This window comes from Paramormyrops kingsleyae, chromosome 18 (assembly GCF_048594095.1).
Source record: "Paramormyrops kingsleyae isolate MSU_618 chromosome 18, PKINGS_0.4, whole genome shotgun sequence".
In the NCBI taxonomy this organism is placed as follows: domain Eukaryota; kingdom Metazoa; phylum Chordata; class Actinopteri; order Osteoglossiformes; family Mormyridae; genus Paramormyrops; species Paramormyrops kingsleyae.
The window spans coordinates 23,778,439-23,798,906 of NC_132814.1; the positions used below are offsets into that span (position 1 = coordinate 23,778,439).

Sequence of the window (20,468 nt, forward strand, 5' to 3'; positions counted from 1 at the left end):
GTTTATTCCACATAGGATTCCACATTGTTACTTTTTTGTTTATTCCACATTGGAAATTAACAAATGGGACTATGGGGTCCTTGTCTTTCCTTCTTCTGTCCCAGGCTTTTCAGGTATAACTTGTCAAAAATGTCTGGTTTTCTTCCAAAATCCCGCACAGTGTAGAATGAAAGTAGTTTTAGGAGAAGAACGATTGGGCACTCTGTGACATAATTAGGCACCACAGGATGACCAAAGAATAGATTTTTCATCTATTCTTCCTCAGTAATCTTAAGTACAGTATACAAGTGGCATATATTATACATTGGGAACAAGCACTTCATGTATTTCATACTAATAAAAAATATGGAATTTGTGTAGGAGAGAAAGATGCATATTTCCTCAGAATACAAAAATGAAAATCATGTTCTTGTCAAAATAGGAATGAGGGGACACTTCAGGTACCGCCTTGCAGGCCTCAAACGGCTTATTTGTTAAATAAAAACAGATGCTAATAAAAATAAAAGGGGTCAAACAGAAGGCAGGACCGGGACAAACCTACACACAGGCATAAGCACAACTACTAAGCACGCTTAACATCCACAACTATAATGACTAAACTGGGGGATATGACAAGGGTAGGCACATAAATACACAGATAACGAGGAACCCACAAGAGGTAGGTGTGAGTAATTGACACATTAGGGCTGGAAACAATGAAAAAAATTGGGGAGATATGGGATGGCCAGTGACATCTGCTGGCCAAACAGGAACATGATGGAGCTGAGAGGGATAGATCCTGACAGTTTTGCTTTCTCTTTTTAACCTGTAGGACTCGGATTCTGTGTATCACCCCAGCTGATGCACCTCAACTTTGACATAGGACTTCAGCTGGCTTCCCAGCAAGAATACCCCTTGGGAATTGGCTCTGACGTTGATACTGAAACAGAAGCGGGTCCTTCACCTGACCATGCCTTGCACCTCTGGATGCGGGAGATCAAATCAGAACACAGCTCCTGTCTGTCAAGCCGGGCCAACTCAGTACTGTCTCTGACTGACACAGAACAGGAGAGGAAGTCCGATGGAGAGAACGGTATGGAGATATCTAAGGCAGGGAATTTTGTGTCAATACTTTCATTTGGTTTACATATATTATCAAGCATTTCTTTGCATAAAGAGTGGTATACAGTGTTGTGTTACATTACCCAACAAATCACCATAAAACATCTCAATTTTTTTATATAGACATAGCATACAAAACATACCAAAGCCCAATATGACTGAAATTTACATATGTGTTTTTATAATAGAATTAAAGTGAATTGAACATTGTTCCCACTTACTGGTAGATTGCCAATATGGGGGGGGGTGGTTATATGGCACAGAGGAATGTGCATCACGTGCAGCTTTTCTGCCGCAGTTCTGTCTAATAATGATTGGATGTGTTGTGTCTGCCCATGTGAAGCTCGGTGCAGAATCAGTGCATGTTATTCTTAATGACGGCCTGAAAAGGTTTTGGATACAAACACACTACAAGCCAGAACTTTGGGCCATACCCTCTGATATTTTTTTTAAATAAACGATACACTGCTTTTTCAAAATTTTATTACAAGAAATTATTAGAAATATTTCAGACAGATGTAACTGACTGGTTTTCAGTACTTTATAGCTTGTAGTAACACATTATTTAGACACAACGGCTGAAACTGGCTTTGAGTGTAAGGGTTAGACCCAAACGTCTGGCCTATGAAGTATATTCAAGCATATTTATTTCAGATTACTAAACACTGGAGGGGTAGCACGGTGGGGCAGTGTTTAGTACTGTTGCCTCTGTCAAGACTCCACCGTATGCATGTATTCCCGTGTCATTGTAGGGTTTGGTTTCCCCCCACAGCCCATATGCTTGGTGAGGTGAATTAGAGATCCCAAATTGCCCATAGGTGTATGTGTTTGAGTAAATGGTGTGTAAGTAAATGGTGTGTGAGTGTGCCTTGTGCCCATAGGCTCCTGACCTGTTTTATTTCTCGTGTTTGTGAGTGAGTACTAAAACAATGGTTATTTGCACTGATGTCCCTGTGAACTCTGCTATCTCTGAGGTCTTGCAGGTGGTGGGGTTGCTCTTACTCTGACTCAATGCGTGGTACAGCATGATGGGGCTCTCAGATTAAGCTACAAATAGAACAGTTACGCACTCTGTGCAAATTTGTCACACGATATACATTCCCTATAAATGCACAGAGCCTGGCCTTTTTGCTTGGACATTGAACATCATTCGTGTGATATTCACACTAGACACAGGTAGGTCTTAATAAGTTATAGTACTTGGGAAATGAAACTTTGAAATTGAATAAAATATTCTGACAGTACCTTCACATTAATGCTGTTTAAAGGTTGTCTGTTCACATAAACAGTACTATAGTACTACTATATTACAATGATGGGAACATGAGATCCATCTAGACATTCAATGGTGTTAGGGAATCCTGCAATACTTAAACAATTATATTTATTCATTCCGATAAATCATTCAGTGCCATCACCAATAAACACTTTTGTAATCAATGACAAATTGCAACTTAGTGGAACTATTCTCTGTCTGGGGAAAACAAGAAAAATATGCAGTAGCATTTTGAGTGCTAAGCATATATACTTTGTGGATAGCCCGACATGCTATTGCTTTGCCAACGTGTTTTTCCCGCTTCCAGTGGGAAAAAATCGGAGGGCAATACATAAAGTTTGTAAAGATGTGAGTGCAACTCAACAGTGTTTGATGTTTCAAATGAGAGGCCAAACATGGGTGTTTAAATAATCAAGATAAACTGTAATCAAATCAAATTTAACTTTACTGATCCCAGAGGAACATTAGGCTATTGAATAAATCATGGACTGGGATGAGAAATGGTACCATTCTAGAAGATAATTGCCAAGGAATGACAGAATGCCGAACCAGAGAAGCATTTCCTCTACTATGTTGACCATCGCTTAAAAAAATGGGCAAACCAAATCAAACTGCTGTGTTGGCACAACTGCAGCCTGCAGCTTAATAAAGGTAAACCACTGTTGAGCAAGTTTAGTTCTGAGCTTTCAGTGCCACAGTGATTGCCTGATGCTCAGTCTAATCTCGGTTTTTGGAATGGAAAGTGATCCAATTCACGCTTTTAATTTGGGAGTCTGCGCTAAACCTGCTTTCATTTGGAATTCCCCATAGACACTATAACACAAAATGAAAACCAATACACAATAAATAAACACAAGATAATTAAAAAGGGGGAAAACAAAACTCAAAGTCTCCAACATGTCATGCCAAAAGCCGAATAAATAGGAATCCGCAAATAAACAGGAAGGAAGTCATAAATGTAGCATGATCCACATATGGATAGGGCATGGTCCACTAATGCACAAAACAATAAACCAATAAATCACTTAGAATTTTTGTGGATATGATTTTACACAACACAAACCAAAAAATACACATTTGTGGATAGTTAAATATTTGTGGATCATGGTACATATTTGTGGATTGTCTTCTGTGGGTTAATAAAACTTCCATATAGTAATTTCACAATTCAAACAGTAATATGATGCAAGTGTAACATTTTTACTGTATCCAAAGAAGAAGTTTTTTGGAAATGAAGTGACAGAATCCATGTTTTAACACATTGTTCTACTATGACTGCATAAGAGAAGAGATTAATTTATATAGGGCTGCCTGTAAGGGGATTAATGTTAACCATTTGAACACTGCAGTCCACCACATTTACTAGATTCATATTTTGCTTTCTTGTAAATGTTTGGCTTTTAAATCATAGAGTAACAATAATATTGGGGGCAATCCCATGAATTTTTTACTGCAGCTTAACAATATTTAAACACAAACATATACAGTGCTATATGTGGATAGCTACTCTGCTATTTGACACCATATTCAAATATGTGTGTTGATCACCGATTAAAAAAAGGGATATGTCACTCAGAATTCTTTCCTGGTCACTGAGACTTCATATTTCTGAAGTGATTTCTGGAAAGGAGTTTTTCAGAGGGAATGCTCTCTAGAGATTGGAGATGTAGTGGATTAATACAGTTACACATAATGACTACATCACACATGACTGGCATGAAATAATACATGCCAGACTCAAGTGACAGTGAGGAAGAGCACATTGATTTGTTTCATTAAAGAAAAAGACATATAATTATGATGCCAATTAAAAGCCAAATTGATTTCTTCTTGGAACATTTTTTCCTAACTAAAGCTTACTTTCATATTTGCAGGGATGGTTTTTATTGTTTCACTGCTGTTTGTTAAAGTATTGTTTAATATTGATAATGGCTGCTCATTTGATTGCCACTCAAAATCCTATGAAAGGTGGTTATTCCAAGTGGCTTCTAGCAGAGACATTCGGATTCAGAAGGTAAAAATCCAGACCAAGATTTTGTTTCTGTCCAGCTGAGTATAGAGTCACAATCACAGAGTACTTTAACTGGTTGGGTGACACAAAGTCTTGGCCTGGATTAATACTTTCTGGACCGGAACCAACCACCTCTGGCTTCTAGTAATGGATCGCTACACCACAGTTTCTAATACTTCTTTGCTCTTTTTTGTGCAGCCCCTAATAATGTAAAATGAAGACCTCAATTTGAACGGCAAAATAGAGGACAACTAGAAAAAGGCACTGAGAAGTGCTAATGTAATTAGTCATTAACATGTCTTTTCAGGCGCAGAGAATGTGGAAATTGCAATTGATTATACTTGAAATACTTTTTTAAACTACCCTTGGTGCATTTAATTAAATTTAACAAACAATTGTGAACTCTTAGCGTATTGTCAGTGCTCAGTTTATTAGGTACAATTGTGTGCTAATATAAAGTCTGTTTCTCTACACAACAAAACCTGTGGCTACAACTTAATACATATAGCACACAGATAGGCTCAAGAAGCTTGGTTACTGTTTTTGTTAGCTTTAGACTTACCTGAGATGCCTCATATATTCAATTTTGAATGTGCTGGTTTCAATATCTAAGAAAGAGGCAACCTCTTGGGACTCACAAGCTGGTCCGGTGTCGGGAGCATCAAAAAAACATTCAGTGAGTGGCATTTCCTTGGCTGAACACACCTTGAGAGAGGTTAGAGGGGAATGACCAGACTCATTAAAGTTAACAGGAAGATGACAAGTTAAAATATGACAGCTAAGTACAACAACGGTCTGCAGAATGACATCTCTGAATGCACAAATCATCTGGCCTTGAAGCAATTCTGCAGGCAAACGTGGGTCCTACCCGATTCTAGCTAGGTGTATGGAATAAACGAGCCCCTGTGAGAACATACATTTCTTTACTACAAAACTGTACGTTCTATGTTGCAATAGTAAGAAAAAATAATCTTATTTGGACTTCGGATTTAACACTAAAGAACGTCAAAATTAATTGTGGGAGTTTCAGTATTTATGTTATTTCCACTTCTGAGCATTGAAATCATTTTGTATACATATGTATATGTCTCTTTCCTTCTCTCTTGGTCTATGCAGACCTGCCCGATAGCCCACCAGGCCAGTTCTCATTCCGGCCCCTACCGCCACCCCCCCCACCTCCGAATGCTTGTACATGTGCCCTGCCGACCCCCCATGCCCTCACCGAGTCCTTGCAGAGGAATGCCCGTGGACAGAATGCAGATTCAGCCAGTGCACAGGTGGACGGCAACAGCTGGGCTCTCAACAGCAATATCCCCTTGGAGACCAGGTCAGTGAACAACAGTCCCTTCTACTCAGTCAAGTCACTGTTCACAATGATCATTACAAACAGCTTCACTCTAGATCATTTAACCCCGGTCATTCACTGAGGATAAATTAAGAAAAAGAAAAGATATATATACCAGTTTGTCCTGCCGTGCTTAGAAAGTCAGTCTCAGTTGTGTAATCCTCAAAAAAAGAGAGAAGACAAGAGATTTTCATATTTGTGATTCACATGTATTATCAGCCCCAAACCCTGGTTGATGGGTGGGTGGGATGTATTTTCAGTCTCGAAGTTGACATTTAATGGATGTAAAGATATAAATAACTCACTGACAAGTTAGTTACTGCTAGAGTACTGTATGAAAATTGCAGGCCGCCATAGAAAATTAAATATTTTACATTTCAGTATGTCACTTTAGTCAGTCACTGTGCCTGTCACAGTATCATTTATAATCGAGCAACTTTTCAGTGTTTTTGCAGGATATGAATACTCTTTGCAATGGATTGTATTGTATAAACGGCACTCATCTTATGTCCTATGTAGATGTCTTATGTCATATTTAATTGTCATACATATTTATATTTATATTTTATTTATTACATTTTTTTGCACTATGGCCACCAAGATTTAAAGTGTATATTTCAGTGTATAACCCATGCATCATATAGCTGAAGATAGCAATAAAGGTGTTTGACTGTGTAAAAACCAAACCAAAGGCAATGATGTTTAAGCTATGTTTAAGCTATGTTTAAGCTATGTTTATGTTAGCATAAAACTGTGATTTTCTGTTTGTCAAAATGCCAGCTCAGCCATGTCTTTTTTATTTGCATAAAAAATGCCTGTTTTGGATGAACCCGGCCAATAACATATTTTGTTCTGCTAATAGATTTGAAGTTAATTAACTAATTAAGTAAATAGTTAATTAACTAAGTGAACTGCTGGAAAAATTTAATAAATACGTGGAACATCTGGGGTTCTGCCAGAAGAGGTTTGGGACCTAAAGCTGCGTGTTCCTAAACATGCAATGTACTATGCAGATGAATAGCTTTAAATCTCATTTTCTCTAGCAGGCTACGGCTTTTTCACAATACTGTATATAAATCTGTTTAATGAGCTGGGATTATCATTAAGCCAATCATGGGGATCAGAATTAAATATAATTTTATTTAAAAAAAATTTCAGCAGATATGCGGAAGCTGCAAAGAAAAGGAAATTAAATTATTAAAATCTAAAGTTCTAAATTCAGCATTTCATTTTATTAGTATCTGTTATACTATTGTCATAGTACTAGAATCTAGTCTTGGTCCACTTTTTCTCTTACATGAAGCATTTTCCCTTACATACAAGATCATCAATCTTGAATTAGTCTCCATAGTTCGGATTAATGGCACTTAAAGCAGTCATCATAATGCATTTATAAAGAATTATAAACATGGCTATAACTATTAACCATATTTGACCATTCAAATCGTATGGAAAAGTTTTTTTTTAACAACGAAAAGCTTAAAGCTTCAAATTACAGGCAGCCCACCTAAATTGTAGCCCTCCCCTTTACTGTAACTCTTTTGGATAGAAGCATCAGTTATATGTAAAGAAGTTAAATGTACATTATGTACATTTAGACATATGAATAATATAAATGACAATTTAACACGTGGACTTTAAGACGCACAAAGAAATATGGTTAGATAGCTAATATTACTGTTCCAGTTTGGTTGGTTCGAAAACAAACAACAACAAAAAAAATTCATGATGGATCATGATTTTAACCAAAAAAATCATGATTTGACATTTTGGTCACATTGCTCACTCCTATTTATAACCAATGAAATCACTCTTTGACTTATTTGTACTAGAATGCTCACATGCAGCTTTTTAGACATCTTTCACCCGTATGAGTGGCTTACATGAAATTTGATCAGGTTAGTAGTGGTACAGTGTTAGGTATTAGTGATTAAATACAAATGTTTGAGATCCAAGGATTGTCATCCTTAAATATTAATAATTTTGCACTGCAACATGGACACAGCATCAGTGATGTTTCCTGGGGTCTGAGGGTGTTTCAGGTCTTTCAACATCAAACACCTTCACCCATACATCCCAACCAGGGGTGATCAGGGCCCTGGCTTGTGCCCAAGTACTGTAATTTGTATGGTACACGGATCACTCTGCTTGATTCACAGCCATCTCACTGCGTTCTCATCAGGCTCATCTGTGAATTTAGTGATGGTTCTTCTACTGCGCAGTGCCCCGACTGCAAGAAGCCTGAGTGCCCTTTAGAGGGATTGACCAGCATAGTCTATATACCTGACCTCAAGGAGCTCACACCGGGTCCTCATACTTGGCCCTCTTTCTGTTAACGAGAGACCATGTAGTCTTCCCAGAGATTGGTCAATTGCAGCAGGACCACTTGTCTTGTTGTGTCCTTTACCAAGACTGATACAATTTTGCTTTGAAATATAGTCAGGGGTGATTAAATTGCAAATACGTATAATTAAAACAATGGTCTTGAAAGTGGACTTTATTTTTTCTGGTCTTGGTCTGAACTCAGTCTGACCTCCCTCGAAGTCTCAATCTTGCCCCCCCCCCCAACAAATCTCGATCTGGACTCTGTGTCAACCCCCCCCCCCCCCCCCCCCACCCCCAAGTCCTGGTCTTTACTGGATTCAACCCTTCAAGGTCTTGGTCTTCAGTCGGACTTAATGTAAGTGCTATTTTCACCATCAATAGTTCAATATGAAACATTAATCTTAATAATAAGAAATCATGTCTTTCATGCCAGCAATGGTTTTAAACTCTATAGGAATTTGATGCACCAAATTTGTGTCACACATTCTGATATTTTATATATTTCTTTATTTCATATTGTATGTATTCCTTAATGTGGTTTTAAGGTGTAGTGATATTTTTGTAAGTGGATTACTGTTTTTCTGCGTAGATCTCTTTTCTCGATGTATGACCGCTGCAGGGTTGTTCATTCACGCGTTTCTCTTGCAGTTTTAATTGAGGCCTTGCACATACTCCATGTGTGCAGCCAGATTAAACATTTCATAATGCAGTCTCACTTTATATGCTTTAAAATGAGGTCTCTAATTCCCATATCTCGGCATGTTGGCTCAAAAATATCTCCCAGAACCTAGAGCAATTTTTTTAGCCAGATGCTATTTGTACCCAGGTGTCAGTAGCCAACTAAGTCTGTTTGCACCTGGGGTGGATTCCCAATGTGGCTATTTGCACCCGGGTGTATATAGCAGGCAGATGCTATTTGTACCTAGATATCAGTAGCCAACAATTCACCCATGACTAGAAATAAATAGTGGAGAAATGAGTGGTGGAATATACAGCAATGTCAAGTTCACCAGCCAGTCTTATAAAACTTCAACTTCATTTTGACACACAAACAGTGGCTTATACTTTTGATCTGTGCAGTGTTTTTATTGCACCCCAACCCCCCCCCTCCCCACCCCCACCTGAAAGTCTAAAAATGTTCCCCATTTACTACACATAAGAAGGGGAATCACTGAGCTCTTGCTGTCTGTTGATTAGTCAGTCTCGTATAATCATGCATAAGAGCTGAAGAAATTTACAAACGAGAGGAGGTCATTCAACCCATCAAGCTCGTCTGGGGAGAACTTAACTAATAGCTCAGAGTTGTTAAAATCTTATCTAGCTCTGATTTAAAGGCCCCCAGGGTTTTAGCGCTACTCTAACAGGAAGACTATTCCATACTCTAACTACACGCTGTGTAAAGAAGTGCTTTCTCAAATTAATTTAAAAATGTTCTCCCGCTAATTTCCACTTATGGTAATGATTTCTAGTATTTAAACTAATATTGAAGCAGCCATTTGGCTGAACAGCATCCATACCTTAGCATGCTTCCAATCAGAAGGTACCACACCAGCAGATAAGGATTTCTGGAATAGTAAAGTTAAAGGTTAGCTAATAATATCCCTAATCTCTTTTAAAACTAGAGGTAAGATGCCATCAGGCTCTGCGATATATTTATTTTGCATGTGTCACTAATGTTAATGTGAAACAGCTGGATGAGTCGTTCAGTCAAGGAAGCCATCCAGTAAAGGTGCAAGAAGAATTGAACTAATTTGTGAGGCACAGGACACTTTCAGTTCTAGTTTATAAAACTTGAAGTAGCTCACAGTGTCGCCCCTGACATGGGTTATGTGGTTACCTTACCTGTACCTAGTCCTAATGCTAGTTAGCAAGATTACGATTTGCCTTCGGCTAGCTAACTACTGCCAGAACAGGAGTACATTTTGTATTTAATGTTTCCTTCCTTTTATATTCGTATCCCCCTTTGTCACGTTCAGCCATTGACGTGACGTGCAGCCATGCATGCAACACAGAGACTCTGAATTTTTTTCTTCAATAAAATCAAGAGAATTAAGCAGCACAGTGGCTCAGTGGGTAGCATAGTTGTGTTGGACCTGCAAGGTTGGGGTTTGTGAGTGTGGCATCTTCATGTTCTCCTTTGTTGTTTGTTTTTCGTTCTATAGGCCAAAACCCAGTTAGGTGAACTGGAATCACTAAATTGCCCAAAGCGTAGGTGTGTGTGCTGCAATGGGCCAGCACCTTACTCGAGGTGTTTTCCTGCCTTGGGGTTAGTTTCAGGCTCACTGCAGGCTGACGCTATAGTCGATAGCCATTAGGAAGATGAATGAGTTCACTGTCAGTCAATGGAAATAAACATTAGCCTGCAAAGATTTTATCACTGAATAATTACCTACATAGCTCATGAATAAAAAGTAAAGCTTCATTAACTGGTAAATGCCATTAAACTGGCGTTAACCAAATTGTTGCATGAAAGAAAAAAATATATATGTCTGTACACATATTCTCTCTTTATTTATTTATATACACTACCATTCATGAGTTTGGGTTCACTTAGAAATGTCCTTGTTTTCCATGAAAACATACATGAAATGAGTTTGAATATGAAATACAGCTAACTAAACAGGAAATTGTCATTGACAAAAGGTTGTTTAAAAATAATTTTAGAAATTAAAATAATAATTGTCTTCTTCAAATTTTGCGTTCATTTGTATTCGTCAAAGAGTCCTCTATTTGCAGCAATTCCAGCCTTGTAGACCTTGGGCATTCTAGATGTCAGTTTGTTGAGGTAATCTGATGAGATTTTACCCCATGCTTCCTGAAGCATCTCCTGCAAGTTGGATTGGCTCAATATACAGTAGTTGAGATCTGGTGACTGTGCTGACCACTCCATTATACACAGAACACGAGCTGACTTCTTCTTCCCTAAATAGTTCTTAAATAGTTCTTGCATAGATTGGAGCTGTGTTTGGGTCATTGTCCAGTTGTAGGATGAAATTGGCTCCAATTAAGCACCGTCCACAAGGTATGGTATTGCAAAATGGAGTGACAGCCTTCCTTCCTTAAGATCCCTTTTACCCTGAACAAATCTCCCACTTTACCATCACCAAAGCAGCCCCAGACCATCACATTACATTTACATTTACATTTACATCATTTGGCAGACGCCCTTAGCCAGAGCGACTTACATAAGTGCTTTAAGACTCCACAATAAATTTTTCCCGATACTAGCTCAGTAAAAACCAAGGCTATGAATACCATCGATCTAATACTCTGTTGGAAAAGTGTTTTTTTTTTTTTTTTTTTTTTTTTTTTTTAAAGTAATGCAAGTATAATGCCAGAAGTGCTAATTCAGGCATTTCTGGAAAAGGTGTGTTTTAAGTCGTCTTTTGAAGACATTCAGTGACTCAGCTGTTCGGACATCTAGGGGGAGTTCATTCCACCAACTTGGTGCCAGAACAGAGAAGAGCCGGGAGGTGTGTCTTCCTTGTGCCTTGAGGGGTGGTGGGACCAGTCGAGCAGTGCTGGAGGATCGGAGAGATCGTGGTGCAGTGCGGGGTGTGATGAGGTCTTTTAGGTAGGATGGAGCCAGATCATTTTTGGCTTTGTATGCGAGCATCAGTGTTTTGAATCTGATGCGGGCAGCCACAGGAAGCCAGTGTAGGGAGCGCAGCAAAGGAGTGGTGTGGGAGAACTTGGGAAGGTTGAAAACAAGTCGAGCAGCTGCATTCTGAATCAGTTGGAGGGGACGAATGACGCTCAGTGGTAAACCCGCTAGGAGCGAGTTGCAGTAGTCAAGGCGGGAGATGACGAGGGACTGAACGAGTATCTGGGTAGCCTGTGTGGAAAGAAATGGACGTATCCTTCTGATATTAAACAGGAGAAACCGACAAGAGCGGGAAACGTTGGCGATATGAGAGGAAAAGGATAGACGATTGTCCATGGTAACCCCAAGGTTGCGAGCAGAAACCGAAGGACGGATCAGGGAGTTGTTGAGGGAGATCGCAAGGTCCAGGAGGGGGGATGAGTCAGCGGGGATGTACAGCAGTTCCGTTTTACTAGGGTTGAGTTTCAGTTGGTGAGCGGTCATCCAAGATGAGATATCAGCTAGACATGCAGACATCTTAGTGGAGACATGAGTGTCTGAAGGAGGGAAGGAGAGGATGAGTTGAGTGTCATCTGCATAGCAGTGGTAAGAGAAGCCATGAGAGGATATGACCTCACCAAGAGATTTGGTATAGAGGGAGAACAGGAGTGGGCCAAGAACCGAGCCCTGAGGGACGCCAGTGAAGAGACTACGTGGGGTAGATGTGAGTCCTTTCCATGTCACTCTGTATGATCGGCCTTCGAGGTAGGATGCAAGCCATTGCCAAGCCAAACCACCAATGCCAAGACTCCTAAGGATGGATAGGAGAGTCTTGTGGTTAACCGTGTCAAATGCTGCTGATAGGTCAAGAAGGATGAGGACAGATGACAGTTTAGCTGACCTAGCAGCATGCAGCTTCTCAGTTACTGCTAAGAGGGCAGTCTCTGTGGAGTGAGCTGCTTTGAAGCCAGACTGATTAGGATCCTGGAGGTTGTTCTGAGAGAGGTAAAGAGAGAGCTGGTTGTAGACTGTGCGTTCGAGGATTTTTGAAAGGAAGGAAAGAAGAGATACTGGTCGGTAGTTGCAAGTGTCCGAGGGATTTAGAGTGGGTTTTTTCAAGATGGGAATGACCCTGGCTATTTTGAATGCTGTTGGTACATGACCGGAAGTTATGGAGCCATTAATGATAGTGGTGATGAAGGGGAGAAGGTCCAGAGAGATTGTCTGGAGCAATGTGGAAGGGATTGGATCCAGTGGGCAGGTGGTAGGGTTGGAAGATGAGATGACTTTCATGATCTCATCAGTTGTAAGACTGGAAAACTGGGTCAGTAAGGGGGAAGGGAAATCCTGGGTGTGTAGTGTAGTGAATGGGGTGGAAGAGAATGTCTGGCAGATTTCGCCAATCCTTTCATCAAAGAAGGTGGCAAAGTCTTCAGCAGTCAGGGAGGATGGAGCAGGAGGAGTTGGAGGGTTGAGTAGTGATGAAAAGATATTATGGAGTTTACGGGGATCATGTGAGGATAGCTCAAGTTTTTCCTTATAAAAGGCAGTTTTAGCTGCAGTCACATCCGAAGAGAATTTGGATAGAAGAGTATCACTGGACAGAGGAAGATGGGAAAAAGTGCTATGGACACATACGTTTGTAATAATATCTTTGTGGAGACTCTCCATTCATTTCTATGGGGAAAGCTGTAATGATATGATGACCTTAACCCCTACCCAGCCCTAATCCACCATGCTGTATTGATGTCATCAAGCACTCCTCCGGCATCTTTTCATTTGATCTGCATCTAACAAATGCTCTTCTTTGTGATCCAAACACCTTAAACTTAGATTCATCTATCCATAGCACTTTTTCCCATCTTCCTCTGTCCAGTGTATGTGATCATTTGCCCATCTCAATCTTTTCTTTATATTGGCCATTCTGAGATACTGTTTCTCCTTGCATTTCTGCCTAGAAGTCCAGCATCCCGGAATTGCTTCTTCACTGTTGATGTTGAGAGTGGTCTTTTGCGGGTACCATTTAATGAAACTGCCAGTTGAAGACCTATGAGGTGTCTGTTTTGAGGACTACACTCTCTAATATATTTAACTTCTTGCTCAATAGCAAACTACCAAACACAACATTCCACTGGAAAACAGGACTAATTATTGCTGATAATGGGCCACTGTACACCTACGTAGGTATTTCATTAAAAACTGCTGTTTAGAACTATGATAGTCATGTCTACTGAGTATTTCTGATCAATCTGATGTTATTTTAATGGGCAAAAAATTTGTAAGTGACCCCATACTTTTGAACAGCACACGCATACAGTACACACACACATACGTTTGTAATAATATCTTTGTGGAGACTCTCCATTCATTTCTATGGGGAAAGCTGTAATGATATGATGACCTTAACCCCTACCCAGCCCTAACCTTAACCATACAGTAAGTAACCAAACAAAATATAGGACTTTTGGCATTTTTAGTTTTTTGATTGCATTCATAGTTCTTTGTGGGGACCTGGAAAATGATCCCCACAACATCACACATATGTGTGTGTGTGTGTGTGTGTGTGTGAATTATGCCCATATTACATTATGGGGACCAAATGTAATAAAATTTTGATGTTGTAGGGATCATTTGTGTGTGTGTGTGTGTGTGTGTGTGTGTGCGTGTGTGAGCGAGTGGGTATACCTTACCTTATGGGGACACAGTGTCCCCACGATGTGATGAATACCTGTTTTTTTCTCTTTTGGCGAACTCAATTTAATAAAAATCTGTGACTGCAATGAAAAAAACTAAAAATGCAAAAACTTTTGTATTTCTCTTGGTTACTTATGGTTATGGTTAGGGCTGGGTAGGGGTAACACTGGTTAAGAGTGATGTTACCCACTCATCTTAACAGATATATGCTGCAGCTGCAGTAAATCCCTTGGGTAACACTTATGGACTGCAGTTTTCAAAGCGTATCACAGATTCTTGAGTTTCTTTTTCCTTTTTTTTACAGACAGAATTAGATTCCTTTGCAGTAGGTCCCTGTACTTTTGTGCCATCCATCATTCCTTGAATTCTGACAAAATCCCGAGTCCCTGCTGATGAGAAGTACCCCCACAGTACGATGCTGCCAGAAGCTTCCATATGACGTCTCCTTTTTCTGGAATGAGGTTTTGAGAGTTTGACTTCTAGGCAGCGTTTGGGTAGAATGATTCAAATTCCTCTTCCTGGCTATTCAGATAGCAGTGATCACTGGGATATCTATATACTTAGACATTGTTCTTCATCCTTGTCCTTCTCCTTGAATTAGTATAACTTCTTTTTTTTACTTCTTCACTCTTTAGTCTTCATTTTCATATTTCTTTTCGATTCACCTCCTGACAAATAACCTCTGCACAGACTAGGGCAGCACAGTACAAGAGAAGACAGTGCAAGGAAAAAACACTGCAGTATAAGAATGAGTAGACAAGAAAGAGATATGGGACCACAGTGTAAAATGGCAAATGAATGAGAGTATAGAAGAATATATATAATGATAGGTGCAGGTAAATATAAAGTGCAGGTAAAATATTAACCATAGCAGTATAATGTAATGGTAGGATGTTCCAGGGCAGGAATGTAAAGAGCAATGAACTGAATGACCAGTATCCCTGATGATGAATTTGCTCCCTGAAAGATCATTAAAACCATTTGCAGTAATCTGAGGTCCTGAGCAGTTTGGTTACCAAACCACATCACAACGCATCCAGTTAGGATGTTCTGAGTGGTGCATTGCTCGAGGTTCACCAGGGTTTTGGTTCCCAACCCAAAGTTCTTCAGTCTTCGCAGGATGAACATCCTCTGCTGAGTCTTCTTGAGGATGCAGTTGATGTACAAAGATCAAGAGGGAGTTGATCTGGACACACAGGTACCTGAAGCTGCAGGCTACCTGAACAGGAGATCCATCAGTGAATACTGGGGAGTGAAGGCCTCTGTCTTTCTGAAGTTCGATGATTATCTGCCTTGTTTTGTAAATGGTCAGGGAGAGTTTACTGTCATTGCACCATTCAGTGAGGTCTTGTACCTCCTGCTGGTAGACTACCTCATCACCATCACCGATGAGACCAATCATTGTGATGTCCACAAACTTGCATTGATGATGCTGTTGCTCTCATGTTTTACCATACAGTCGTAAGTGAACACGCCATTCAGCAGCGGGCTGAGACAGCAGCCTTGCGGAATGCAATACGATCAATGAGTATGATCGCCGGGTGCCAGTTCTCCATGTCTGGGGTCTGTGAGTTTAGAAGTCAAATATCCAGTCGCAGATGGAGCTGTTCCACTTTTAAAACCAGCCTGGGTGGTATAATGATGTTAAAAACTGATCTATAGTAAATACACAGCATTCTGATGTAGGTGTTATTCTTCGCTAAATGTCCCAGAGCAGTGTGCATGGCGAGGAAGTGGGTATCATCCACTGGTTTGTTACATCAGAATGCAAACTGGAGTGGGTCCAAGGCTGTGGGGATGGTGAGGGTGGTGTGGCATGATCCAGATACTTTATGACTACAGAGGTTAAAGTGATGGGACTGTAGTCATTTAAGCAAGAAATAGTTATAATAATAACTGTGGTCTTCTTAAAGCACGACGTGCACAAAGACAGGAACGGGTTTCAGATGAAACTAATTGCTTATTATGCTGTCAAACAGTCCACTTTGGGTTCAATTCCACTTCTCTCTTGTAATGCAGCTAATGTTGTGTCAATGCCACATAAATGTGAAGGAGAGCAATTTCTTAATTTTGCAAAAATTACAAAATATGTGGTTGGAGATTTTCAGTTTATAAATTCAGTTATGCTTGTTGAAAAGTTCTTTTCATACTTTCATTCATGGATAAATTCATATTTTATATTATACTGTAAAATTGGGTGTGAAGAACATTGATTGGATGGTAAGTAGTTTAGGCAGCTTTCCTGTGACTTGTGATTGGACAGACATTACAAGCCATTTGCGCAATTCTAACACTGTCCTCATGATCATTTCTAGGCTCTCAAAAAAACACTGTAAACTTTTCATATGCAGTATTTTGATTTGGGTTGTCTAGGGATCTGTGGTGCCTTCAACAATGATATCGAATAACAGGTTTTATGTCTTAATACCTAATTTCAGAAGTTCTTTTGTCATTGTATTTAACAGTGCATTCTGCATAGAATCGTATGCGTACGACTCAAATCCCATCAGCTAGAAGACTAGCCCTGTCTGGTTTGTTTCTGTCTCTCAAATGAATTAATTTTTCTTATCCCTGAAAGGCAAAACCTACTAGCCCTGCTTTATCTCTCATGTATATTCTAGTTTGCCTTGTTTTAATCAAGCCGATCCCATTTTGCAATGCAATAATCCTTTATTTCTAGCGTGTTATAGTGGTAAGGCTGAATGTAGCACTTGTTTTCTCTGAGGGCTTTCTCCCACTCCCTCTTCCTCTGGCATGATCACCCCATCCTCCTCCTCACACGCTTCCACTGCCAAATCCCAGCAGGGGATGGTCCACTTAATAGTAATGCCATACAGTATAATCATTAAAAAAATAATCGCTTCATAATGTAATACCAGTTCTAGATCATTCATTTACTACTGTCCTCATTAGATGACGCCAGTCAGTTTTAATCCCTTTCTTGGGATGTCAGGAAGTACTTTTACCACATTGTTGGTGGTTTAGTTTCAGGAAAACTCAGAGTCCTTTGACCCCCTTTTCAGGGTATTGGTGCCTTTACAACCTTTTCCACTGCCTTTCAATTCAATTTATTTTTATATAGCGCATTTTCACAATTACATTGTTTCAAAACACTTTACATTGTCTCTGCCCAGTGCCCCCAGAGAGCCAGCCAGAAGCGACAGAGGTAAGGAAAATTTCCTAGTAGGAAGATACCTTGGGAGGAACCAGATTCACTGGTGGAGCCCATCCTCCTGAGCAGGCAGAGGAAGCCCAAAATAGCAAAGTCCCAATTTATGACGTGCAGTTGTGTATAGTCTAGGTATAAATGCGGACGGTCCAGCTGAAGGAAGTTGCTTCATTTGGTGGGATGGAGGGGTGGTGTGGTCTGTGGCCCAGCAGCAAGGCTGGATGGGCAGGCAGGGAACTTCTCACCATCAGGAGCTCCATGACACAGAAGTGAACAGTGCATTAATAACACTGTGTGATAAATAGTTGAAATTATTCAAGGTATTTTGTAGTGCGGTATGTAGATATGGATGCGCCAACAGGTCAAATTAACTGTGGCAGCTTAACTAGGCAGGAGAGGTGGGGGGGGGGGGGACAGGCATGAGGAATCCCTGAGCACCAGCACTCCAACAGCACATGGGACACGTGAAGGCAGAGTGACAGCACTGGACACCCAGTTCAATCAAAATCCCTAACAAGCTCTGCACCGCACACTATAAGCCTAGATGGGGGTGAGAACTAGCTATCAGCTTTGTCACCATTGCTAGACTAAACGTGAGTTTTCAGCCTTGACTTAAAGATTTCCCTTTCCAGGGCAGTTGGGTCCAGAGTTAATTCTGAGTGCTTTCAGCTCCTAGATACTTGATCATTTCACTCCCATTCTGTTCATGGTGGTCGCGTCTGAAATCCCAAAGGGAAGAAGACACTGGGGACAATTCTTGAACGGGGTCAGTTGTTCAAAGGGATGCTGTAATCTTCCTGCATAACTTAGAATCCCCAAAAATGATACTTACTGTACCATTGATATTTAGCAAACTAGTACAACTTCTCTTTGAAAGGAATCTTTTTCCATTATGTCCTTTTTCTACACATACATTTCTACATATTCTTCATAAAAATGAAACATTAAAAAAAAATAAAAATCAACAAATCCAGAAGGTGATACTATTGTTATGTCACGGGCAAGGACGGAAACAAAGACTGACGTGGGGAGAACCAAAAGGGGCTTTAGTTAAAACAATACTACAAGCAGGGCAAAAGGAAATGGACCACAATGGGGTCAAAACGGGGTAGGGAGAATCAGGACACACTGGGGAGCAGATGCAGGCAGCAACATCAATGACCGGACTGGGGAGTTAAAGACAGAGAGGCACTATATACACGTCACTGACGAGGGAGCAGACGAGAGGCACCTGGGGTGATCCACACGAGGACTTTAGAGAGACAAGATTAAACAAGTAACTGGTTTGTTAGAGAGGTTCGTTAATCCCAATCATGGTGCAAAAAAATGAAATTGAAATCTGAAGTTAGTGCATTTTTGCATACTGTAAAGTAGTAGTGAATTTCTGTGATATTAATTTAGTCTAGAATAAAAATAGAAATTGAGCACCCTTTTAAATATTGTACTGATATTAAGATTCTGCTTCTTACATGCAAGACTCTCCATAAACTGGCACCTTTGTATCTTTCTGATGTCCTTCATATCTGCACTCCTTCTCATACCCTTAGATCCTCTTCTTGTGTTAATCGTATTATACCTCCTGCTCGCTTGTCTACATGGGGTTTAGAGTTCTCACTCCAGCGGCCATCTGTTTCAGTTGGCTTGTTTAGTATGATATATTAATTCAATTGTTGTAGTAGCATTGGTTTTATTGTAACTGTGACATTTTTATCTATCTATCTATCTATCTGTCTGTCTGTCTGTCTGTCTGTCTATCTATCTATCTATCTATCTATCTATCTATCTAATTATTAGTATTGATCTGTTTTCACACAAAGATTCTAAGTTAAATACCTACAGCTTAATCTGGATTCAAATTAAAGAATACAAATTAGGATCCTCAAGATTCTATTCAAAAGACTGAATTTTAACAGAAGCAGTTCACAAAGTATGGTGCCCCATAGTTATAACACAGAGAAGGGGAGCCTCAGATCCTATTAGCGTAAAAAGTACTGACTAATCTTTTTCAAACTTTGCAGATTGCATACTGTGTGAATGAATATCTGATCAAATGTTGAGACAAAATGCACCAAAATTTAAGCAGAATAAAATGGAAGCCATAGACACTTTATGGCATCAGCAAAAAGCATTTGTTGGATCTTCTTCAAACGTTACGGCATCTTTGTGTAGGAGAAGATCTGGAATAGATTTCATTTTGAGACAAATCACACCAAAATTGAAGCAGCAGCACTGGGAGGCATCAAAGGAATGAATGGTGCAAAAAAGTACAATTATATTTACATTTACACTCTTTTGTTGAAAGTGGTGTACAAGTGAGGCAAATAGCACATTGCAAACATACAAGGAGTGAACTATGCATAAGTGCAGCTAGGCTGAGCTTTCAAACAATGCAAACAGTGGCTGTTTGCTGATTTTGTGAACACAGTAGAAGTATTTGATGGATCTTTTTCAAACTTTTCAGGAACATTGTGTAGGTGAAGATCTGGGAGCCATTTCATTTGGGGATGAAACCTGAAGAAAATTCACTTAGTGGTGCCACATGCTAAAGCCCTGTTCACACCTGATATTAACATGTGTCTTGAGTGATCCCGTCTCAAGTGCACAGTGCTAAATACAGGTGTGAACACACCCATAAAGCACTGAAAACGCATCAAGATCCGAGCGTCAGTTGAGTAGGCGTTCCTTCAGTGCGGCCCAGGATACATTCGCGTTCACACTACGATAAGAATGTGCATCCCAGACCACCTCCGAATGTGTCCTGTGCTGCATTGAAGGACCGCCTACTCAGCTGATGTCGTCGTGTGGGCGTAAGTACATATGTGCTCATTAAATGCATATCTGTCAAATGATATTTGACATATGATTTATGTCAGAACGTAAGTCAGTGCAGAGTGAGTCATTGTACACTAAGCTGCATTGTGAACAACAGTGCACACCAAACAACACCAAAAAATTAGTTGGAAT

The 20,468-nt window shown here is 40.0% G+C and overlaps 1 protein-coding gene across 1 annotated transcript in view; it reads left to right on the forward strand.

The window, feature by feature from the left end:
• The window catches only part of tenm1 (teneurin transmembrane protein 1), a 132,962-nt gene that overhangs the window by 21,706 nt on the left and 90,788 nt on the right, over positions 1-20,468 (forward strand). Inside the window, exons 3-4 of the mRNA XM_023834221.2 lie at positions 812-1,072; positions 5,505-5,715. Of these exons, the coding sequence (XP_023689989.2) occupies positions 812-1,072; positions 5,505-5,715 (472 nt within the window). The remainder of the gene's footprint in view (positions 1-811; positions 1,073-5,504; positions 5,716-20,468) is intronic.